General features: G+C 46.8%; 1 protein-coding gene across 1 annotated transcript; it reads left to right on the top strand.

The window, feature by feature from the left end:
- The first annotated feature begins 2,627 nt into the window (after positions 1-2,627).
- On the top strand, positions 2,628-5,229 carry LOC143956886 (E3 ubiquitin/ISG15 ligase TRIM25-like). The gene has a single exon (XM_077467048.1). It carries the CDS (start codon positions 2,694-2,696, stop codon positions 4,446-4,448), a length of 1,755 nt encoding a protein of 584 aa, XP_077323174.1. The 5' UTR covers positions 2,628-2,693; the 3' UTR covers positions 4,449-5,229.
- The last annotated feature ends 5,225 nt before the right edge of the window (positions 5,230-10,454 follow it).

The following is a 10,454-nucleotide window of genomic DNA, read 5'->3' on the forward strand; positions in this document are numbered from 1 at the left end:
ATAATATGTATATGAATAAAGTATTGCATAGAATGTACTTATCCACAGAGGTCCACACTGAAGGGGGGGGTGACTCGTCCTGGGCACAACAAAGACTTCAAATGAATGAGACAATTTATCATATTTATTATTTATAATTTTTATTTTTTGGGTGGCTGGCCTATTCAGAGTGTTTGCAGCTGTTTTCCTTTTTGTTTAATCTGATATTTATTTGCACTTAATATCCATTTTTGCGCTTGAGTATTTTTGGTTTTCGAGTTCTGTATTTGCGGACGATACTAAGCTAAGCAGGGCAATGACTTCTCCGCAGGATGTGGAAACCTTTCAAGAAGATCTGAACAAATGAATGGGGGGGAGGGGCAACTACATGGCAAATGAGGTTTATTGTAGAAAAATTTAAAATAACGCATTTGGGTGACGAAATTCTGAATGCAATCTATACACTGGGGGGAGAACCTCTTGGGGGGATCTAGGATGGAAAGGGACCTGGGGGTCCTGGTAGATGATAGGCTCAGCTGCTGCTAACAAAGCAAACAGAATATTGGCTTTAAAAAAGGGGATCAACTCCAGAGATAAAACGATAATTCTCCCGCTCTACAAGACTCTGGTCCGGCCGCACCTGGAGAATGCTGTCCAGTTCTGGGCACCAGTCCTCAGGAAGGATGTACTGGAAATGGAGCGACTACAAAGAAGGGCAACAAAGCTAATAAAGGGTCTGGAGGATATTAGTTATGAGGAAAGGTTGTGAGCTCTGAACTTATTCTCTCTGGAGAAGAGACGATTGAGAGGGGATATGATTTCAATATATAAATACCATACTGGTGACCCCACAATATACAAATACCGGACTGGTGACCCCACAATATACAAATACCGTACTGGTGACCCCACAATAGGGAGAAAACTTTTTTGCGGAAGGGAGTTTAACAAGACACGTGGCCACTCATTAAAATTAGAAGAAAAGAGGCTTAACCTTAAACTATGTAGCGGGTTCTTTACTGTGAGAACAGCAAAGATGTGGAATGCCCTTCCACAGGTGGTGGTCTCAGCGGGACCGATTAATCAGTCACGATTAATCGGTCCGACCGGGACCGCAGCATCGATTAATTTAAAAAAACTATTAGATAAGCACCTGAACGACCACAACATACAGGGATATACAATGTAATACTGACATATAATCACACACATAGGTTGGACTTGTTGGACTTGTGTCTTTTTTCAACCTCACCTACTATGTAACTATGTGACTATGTAAGTGTGACCCATCCTACATCCTTTCTAACCGCAACTACTATATGTAGCAGCCCTGCACAGGCTTGCAGGACCACATGTCTGGGGTCACCCAGATCATGTCTATGTCACTCACTAATCCTGGGACCCCTTGCATTGTTCCATATAAGTCCATTTCCCCAGGGTAAATTTATTAAATGTCAAAATAATAATAATACAGAGGAGGAAAAAATATTCTTGACATAATGTTTCCACAGATTATTGTCTTTTATTTTCCCCATATAGGGAGATTATTGTCAGGAATCCTCCCATATGTCATGTGTGTGTTCTTATGCCACGTACACACGATCAAACTATCCGGCGGAGTCAACATCTCAAGAAGAGAAGACCGGGCCACCGCTAGGAAAGGGGTGGAAGAAGGAGCGGAGGCCCGGCAAGAAGAACCGAAGAGGGGGACAAGACGGAAGAAGACCCTCGGTCGGCGGGAAAGCAGAAAGCCAGGCTCATCCTCTAGTGAAATAGCTAGCAAAAGAGCAGAAGATAGCGGAGGAGTCCGGCGAGAAGACCCCCGGAGCTGTGCAATAAATTATTTTTAACCCTTGTGTGTTGGTTTTATTTACATTTTTTTTCACAGGTGAATGGGTAGGGGTACATTGTACCCCATACTCATTCAGATAGGGTGGGGGGCCAGTATCCGGGGGCCTCCTTATTAAAAGGGGCTCCTGGATTCCGATAAGCCCCCCGCCCGCAGACCCCATCAAACAAAGGCCAGGGTTGTTGGGAAGAGGCCCTTGTCCTCATCAACATGGGGACAAGGTGCTTTGGGGTGGGGGGCCGCGCGGCCCCCCCCCTTCCCCAAAGCCCCTCCATGTTGAGGTAACGCGGCCTGGCTCGCTTGTCCCCACCCCTTTTCTTTTCCTGACCGGCCGGGCTGCGTGCTCGGATAAGGGTCTGATATGGACCTACGGGGGGACCCCCATGCCATTTTTTCGGCATAGGGCTTCCCCTTTAAGTCCATACCAGGTGACGGGGCCAGCGATGTGTCAATCTCGCTGCCGAAGGCGGTGACATTGACTTCCTTCGCTGGTCCCAGCTACCTGGAGCCGCGCTCAAAATGAACGGACTTTCTGTGTGTGGGCAAGTCCGTTCATTTCAAAAGTACGGCGGACTAGGTCCGCTGGAAAAGTCCCCATGTGTGGGCAGGTCCGCTCGTTCGGACAGTCCGGCTGACTTTGCGGCGGTTTGTTCGCCAGGCTAAGTCCGCCGGATAGTCTGATCGTGTGTACGTGGCATTACACAGAAAGATTCCTATGACTACGTGTCAACCTAAGCCTCAGCCTCGCCTTGTGTAGGAATGTACAGAACTGGTCACCTCTCCCCGTGCAGGAATGTACAGAATCAGTCACATTGGTTACTGAGAGTCAGAGACTTTATTGTCATTCTCTCTTCTCTTCTCAGCGATGGCGTTTGCTGATCTACGGAAGGAGCTGGAATGTTCCATCTGTCTGGACTTTTATACTGATCCTGTAACCCTGAAATGTGGACACAACTTCTGCCGGGACTGTATTGGTCGTGTGTTGGATACAGAGGTGGGGTCTGGAAGTTATTCCTGTCCTGAATGTAAACAAAGCTTTAAGAAACGTCCCGTCCTTCAGAGGAATCTGAAGCTACGTAACATAGTGGAGAATTTCCAATCCACCCATCCACATCGGGAGGAGTCCGGGGTCTTCTGTACTTACTGTATTCACTCTCCTGTACCTGCTGTGAAATCCTGTCTGATGTGTGAAGCTTCTCTGTGTGACGATCACCTGAGAGTCCACATCAAGTCAGCAGAACACGTCTTATGTGACCCGACCACTTCCCTGGAGAACAGGAAATGCTCCGTCCATAAGAAGATCCTGGAGTATTACTGCACTGAGGATGAGACCTGTATCTGTGTGTCCTGCAGTTTGGCCGGAGAACATCGGGGACACCAGGTGGAGACTCTGGATGAGGCCTCTGAGATGAAGAAGAAGAAATTGAGGAATGTTCTGCAGAAACTGATGACAGAGAGAGAGGAGACGGAGAAAAGAGTCCAGAGTCTGCAGGAACGCAGGAGGAAAGTTCAAGGAAAAGCAGATGATGAAACAGAGAGAGTCACTGTCCTGTTCAGAGACCTCAGGAGACGTCTGGAAGACCTGGAGAAGAGAGTCCTGAGGGACATCTCCGGGCAGGCTGAGAGGATCACTCTATCGCTGTCTGAAATGATCCAAGAGCTGGAAATAAAGAAGGATGAGCTGTCCAGGAAGATGGGGGACATTGAGGAGCTGTGTAACATGACGGATCCACTGACTGTCCTACAGGAATCAGACACAGGTGACTTGTGTGATACTGAGGATGGAGATGATGAGGACAGAGAGGGACATGACAACCTCCTCCATGATGAGGAGGATCTCGATGTGGGGGGGATCTCACACACATTACACACAGGCTTATCTGATATCATGTCTGGGGTAAATGTAGAGAAATGTCCAGGCACACATGTCTGTCCACATTCTACTACAAAGGATAAAAGTCACATCAATGCTAGGAGACATTTCCAATTCAGGAGATTTCCCCGACGCTCCTCCACCATACAACACTCACACCTCCAGGCTGGAGGACCAAATATTGGGGCTGTACAGCAAACATCGGGGGTGTTGGGGGCTACAGACATATTATTGGATGTGGGGACAGCTTCTAATAATCTCCATATATCAGATGACAGGAAAACGGTATCCTCCTCATCATCACGTCAGAATCACCCAGAAACACCAGAGAGGTTTGGGTGTTCTCAGGTGATGAGCAGTCAGAGGTTCTCATCAGGGAGACATTACTGGGAAGTGGATGTCGGTGGGGCAGAGTACTGGAGAGTCGGGATGTGTTACCCCAGTATAGAGAGGAGAGGAGATCCGTCTGTGATTGGATATAATAAGAAGTCCTGGGGTTTGGAGAGGTTGTTGAGTAATGAGTACTCACTGATACATGACAGTAATCAGATCCCATTGCTAGACAATGTCTCCAGTAGGAGAGTCAGGATAGATCTGGATTATGAGGTCGGGCGGATCTCTTTTTATGATCTGTGTGACCCGATCCGACATCTTCATACCTTCCACACCACCTTCACTGAGCCCCTCCATGCTGGGGTATGGGTAGCATATGGTTGTATAAAGATATCTGGAGGGAATCAGATGTGAGAAATCTGCCCAGAGACTGGTGACATCACAGTGTGGAGAATCGGATTAGTGAAATCAATAGAAGAAACGTGGACAACATTACTATTGATAAAGCTGCAGGTTTCGGGGCCGTATCTTCATCCTAAACCTCACTTCACTTCTTAGTGTGTCCACTGAACAGGAACAAGCATGCAGGAGATCAGATTGTTCAGCCTTCGCTGGCTGCATGCTCATTCTGGGTGAAACACGAGGTAGTATAGCCAGGATTGGGGTGATAGCCCTGGAGCCTGCACCTTTACAATGTGTATATATAGCAAAAAATGTTTTGGTTGGAGTGGGAGAGAATTAAAACCCCTATTTGGTTTTTACCGCTATCTGGGGTTCCATGAGAAGGATTTCCTCTCACTTCCTGTCTCGATGACAATGTTTTACCAGACAGGAAGTGAGGAAAACTCTCCAACAGACACCTTTTTTTTAGTAGAGGGAAGGCTAGAACCTCTGTTTGATTTTTATTTCTGTCTGCGTCCTTGTAGATTTTCCTTCATTTACTGTCTGGTACAATATTGTCACCAGGATGTCACCAGGACAGGAAGTGAGGGAAAATCTTTCTAATGTAGTCTCGGTTAGCAGTAAAAACCCGACAAGGGCTCTACTCCTCCCCCACTCCATCCAAAACTAGAAAAACATCCTTTTATCCAGATCCAAACGTTATTATCTACAATGATAATTCCTAAATTTCAGTCTTCACAGGTTTCTTTACATGACAAATTAATTTTCTCCTCCCACTCATTTTGATTGGCTGTATTAGCCCTTGTACACACAGTCGGAGATTTCCACAACCAAATCCGTCGAATTCTGCCCGTCGGATTTTGTCCTTCGGATCTTGTCCGAAACTGTTGCATACACACGGTCGGGCCAAGTTGGCGAAAAATCCGATCTTTCAGAACGTGATGACGTAATTTCGTTACGATGGGACTACATTCAGGCTAGTAGCCAATAGCTTTGATGTAGGAATTTGATCTGAGCATGCGTGGCACTTGGTCCGATCAAAATTCTCTACACATGATCGGATTAGGTCCGACCGGCCCAGTTGGTCAGGAAATATTTCCAACATGTTGGAAAATTGGGTCCGACGGAGATTCGGACGGAATCAGTCCGATGCATACCACACACAGTTGGATTATCCGACGACACAGTCCTATAGGACACATTCCGACGGATTCTCCGACCGTGTGTACAAGGCTTAAGTTGTCACTATAATCACGGGCAGTGTTATGCCGCGTACACACGGTCGGATTCTCCCACGGAAAATGTTCGATTGGAGCTTGATGTCGGAAATTCCGACCGTGTAGTAGGCTCCATCGGACATTTTCCATTGGAATTTCCGACACAAAGTTGGATCTCAAATTTTCCAACAACAAAATCCATTCTCATAAATTCCGATCGTGTGAACACAATTCCGACGCATAAAATTCCACGCATGTTCGGAAATCAAGCAGAAGAGCCTCCACTGGCTATTGAACTTCATTTTTCTCGGCTCGTCGTATGCGTTGCACGTCACCGCGTTCTTGACGTTCAGAATTTCCAACAAGATTTGTGTGACCGTGTGTATGCAAGACAAGTTTGAGCCAACGTCCGTCGGAAAAAAAATTCCATGGATTTTGTTGTCGGAAAATCCTATCGTGTGTACAGGGCATTAGTCTTGTTCCTATTGGTTATGATATAGAGGGGGCGGGGATGGATCAGCGATGATTCTGGCGGTGTTGTGGGTGTGGTAGTGTGGACAGGTGACTGGGGGAGGGGTATACATTCTCAGGAAGAGGAAATCCTCGGCTCTGTATATGGGAATATTGATCAGTGATTGGATATAGCTCTAATGATGGGATGGATTGGATTATTACCTGAATTTCTATAAACCCAAATTAATATAGAGCACCTCTATGATCCTTATGGGGCAGAAACATTTTTGCATTTCCTCTATGGCCATATTAAACTATATGTACACAATAACACTGCGCAGTAGTCAACAAAAAGAGAGGAAAACTGGAAAAATGGCTGCTAACACGCTAAAACTGGGATCTTTTTAGCTTGGAAAACGTCAAGAGTGTAAAATGTAAGCGCCAAGCATATACGAATATGACTCTCAGGAAAACTCTATGGCCATATTCATCTGATAAAAAAAAAACAATTATGTGATTTATTAATGATTAAATTACATTATCAAGTGCTTATATGCTAATGTTAGGATCTTTATATAATGAGAGGTTCTCTTGCTAGAATGATTTGGCAGAAAGATGTATTTAGAACAAATTGTTGAACTCCAGGTCCTTGGAAGGTCTTTTTGTGGAACATAGAGATATTTGGCCTCCTACTTCTACTATGAAATATTTGGGAGTCTGGAGGTGGGACAAGCTGATAAGATGTTCAGAGATAACAGAAATTCATGTCTCTTGTAATCAATGTGATGTTTGGGCAAATTCTTATGTGAATGATTTATTATGTAAAATGTTGATGTTTGGGAAGGTCCTCCATGACAAGTGTCCAGGACTGGAGGGTAAAAGCCTCCCGTTTGATGAAGAGGTCAGATCCTTGGTCCTCTTGCCCTGTCTAAGCCCTTGTACACACGGTCAGAGATTCCGTCGGAATGTGTCCTATCGGACCGTTTTGTCGGATAATCCGACTATGTGTGGTATGCATCGGACTGTTTCCGTCGGAATATCCGTCGGATCCAATTTTCCAACTTGCTGGAAATATTTTCCGACAAACTGGTCCGATCGGACATACTCCGATCATGTGTAGAGAATTCCGATCGGACAAAGTGCCACGCATGCTGAGATCAAATTCCTACACCAAAGCTATTGGCTACTAGCCTGAACATAGTCCTGTCGTAACGAAATATCGTCATCACGTTCTGACTACTTTGTCCGACCGTGTGTATGCAACAGTTTCGGAAAAAATCAGATGGATTTGGTTGTCGGAATCTCCGACCGTGTGTACAAGGGCTAAGGATCTCCGCACACCTTCATCTCTCTACTTTCTAATCTTTACTTATTTTTTGTAACTCTTCTCTTCTAAATAAAGTTTAAAAACCTTCACTGTTGTTTTTTTCAGAGGTTGTTATTTCCTCATCACGTTCCACAATGACTTTGGCATTCGATGTAATAGCGATGTAACACAGAGATCAGTTTTCCGGGACACACAAGGCTTTCTATTGTCACTGTTGTCTTATATTTCTTTATATAACACAAAATGTAACAATGATATCATTTTGCTTAGAATGATCAATGTTAGTTTTTTTTTTTAGCAGTTAGTGTTACTGTAGATAAAAGATTCAATCCTTCTGTATTCGGTCAGCGGTGATTGCGCTGTCGGGCAGTTGAAGGGCCATAAACAGAACCAGAGGCAAGACCATAAAAAACAAGTGGGGGGGGGGGGGGACTCCATTCTGTAGATACTCTGACACTTCGGGGATACATCTGTATGTCACACTTTCCAATGCAATCAGCATGTTCTAAGTAAGTTTGCTTGGTTTTCTAATCGTTATTGGGGTCACATCGATGTTCATTTTCAACCGCAGCGAGGAGAAAATTTGAAGGAGCGGGAGGGAAACATCGCGAATGTGATTTTTGTTTGAAGTCCATTCATTGCAAAATCAAAATGTTAGAAGCAAAAACAAAATCTTTTGTATGGCATTCAAGTGTACTGAGAATTTTTGTATATATTTTCCTAGGATCGTTCATTTGAAATTCTATCCACCTACGGCCGGCTTAAAGGGTTTGTAAAGGCTGAAGGGTTTTCACACATTGTATGCATGAAGGTAAAAATCCTTCTCTGTGTAGCAATCTCCCCCCCCCCCCCAATACTTACCTGAGCCCCTATCCCGCTCCAGCAATGTGCATTAGAGCCTTGGGGATGGGGCACTGTGACAAGATGGGGGCAGTATGATGGGGGGCAGTGTGACAAGAAGGGGGCAGTATAATGGGGGGCACTGTGACAAGAAGGGGGAAGTATGATGGGGGGCACTGTGACAAGATGGGGGCAGTATGCTGGGGGGGGGGGGAAGTGTGACAAGAGGGTGGCTGTGTGAAGTTGGTAGAGTGACAGGAGGGGGGCTGTGTGACAGATGGGAGGGTATTATGACAGGTGTGGGGACAGTGTGACAGGAGGGGGACAGATTTATAGGCGCAGTGTTACAGGAGGGAGACAGTGTCATAGGAGGGGGCATTGTGAAAGATGGGGGGGGCAGTGTGAAGGGGCAGCGTTACAGGTGTGGGGGCAGTATGATGGAGGGCAGTGTGACAGGAGGGGGGCAGATTTATAGGAGCAGTGTTACAGGAGGGAGACAGTATGATGGGGGGCAGTGTGATAGGAGGGGGCAGTCTGAAGGGGCAGTGTTACAGGTGGGAGGACAGTATGACGGGGTCAGTGTGACAAGAGGGGGGCTGTGTGAAGTTGGCAGAGTGACAGGAGGGGGGCTGTGTGAAGAGGCAATGTGACAGGTGGGAGGGAAGTATGACAGGTGTGGGGGCAGTGTGAAGTGGGGCAGTGTGACAGCAGGGAGCAGTATGACAGGGCAGTGGGAAGGGGGGCTGTATGAAGGGGCAGAGTGACAGGAGGTGGACAGTGTGACAGATGGGAGGGTAGTATGACAGGTGTGGGGGCAGTATGATGGAGGGCAGTGTGACAAGAGGGGGGCAGATTTATAGGAGCAGTGTTACAGGAGGGAGACAGTATAATGGGGGGCAGTGTGATAGGAGTGGGCATTGTGACAGATGGGGGGCAGTGTGAGAGGTGGGGGGACAGTATGACAGGGGGCAGTGTGACAGGAGCGGGGGGCAGCAGTAGGACATCACTCAGGTACTGGGAAATGCGGTGACAGAGAATATATTTGTGACAGTGGACTGCTTTGTGTGCCGCTGAACAAAGGGTTGGGACTTTGAATGGGGCATGTGGTGAATAGCTACAAAAATGGTCAATGGTTTGAATAATTGGTATTCTCTAAAAAAAAATGCATGGCATGATGTATAGCAGAAAGTACACAAATTCATAGGAGAACATGATTAACACGTTACAAACTGTAATGACAAGTAAATAACAACATGACATATTGCATTACAATTTTAACCACTTGCCGCCTGCCCTATAACGAAAGCACGGCGGCATAGTGGTTTAAAAATCCTGACCGGACGTCATATGACGTGATCAGGATTTTGAGCCGCTGCGCGCCCCCGGGGGCGCGCATCACGGCGATCATTGTTGCGGGGTGTCAGTCTGACACCCAGCAACTACGATCTCGGTAAAGAGTCTCCAATGGAGACTCTTTACCACGTGATCAGCCGTGCCCAATCACGGCTGATCACAGTGTAAATAGGAAGAGCCGGTGATCGGCTTTTCCTCACTCGCGTCTGTCAGACGCGAGTAGAGAAGAGCCGATCGGCTGCTCCTCTGACAGGGGGGTCTGTGCTGATCGATTATCAGCGCAGCCCCCCGAGGATGCCCACACTGGACCACCAGGGATGCCGCCAGACCACCAGGGATGCCCAGCAGCAGGTATGCCCCCTAGACCACCAGGGATTCCAGTCAGTGCCCACAATGGTTGCCAATCAGTGCCCACAATGGATGCCAATCAGTGCCCACAATGGGCATCACTGATTGGCATGCATTATTGTTTGGCACTGATTGGCATCCATTAGTACAGTATAAAACAATACAATGCCGCCTATCAGTGCCCATTCGTGCCGCCTATCAGTGCACATCCGTGCCCATCTGTGCCGCCTATCCATGCCCATCTGTGCCGCCTATCCATGCCCATCTGTGCCACCTATCCATGCCCATCCGTACCGCCTATCCATGCCAATCCGTGCCAGCTATCAGTGAAAATTTGTGCCCTTCCATGTCGCCCATCAGTGCTGTCTATCAGTGCCGCCTATAAGTGCCACATATCAGTGTCCATCAATGCCCATCAGTGTAGCCCCATCAGTGCCCATCAGTGAAGAAGAAAACTTACTTATTTACTAAGTTTTGAAA

The sequence above is a fragment of the Lithobates pipiens genome, unplaced genomic scaffold, assembly GCF_037356315.1.
Source record: "Lithobates pipiens isolate NorthernLeopardFrog02 unplaced genomic scaffold, aLitPip1_a1.2 Scaffold_44, whole genome shotgun sequence".
NCBI classification, from domain to species: domain Eukaryota; kingdom Metazoa; phylum Chordata; class Amphibia; order Anura; family Ranidae; genus Lithobates; species Lithobates pipiens.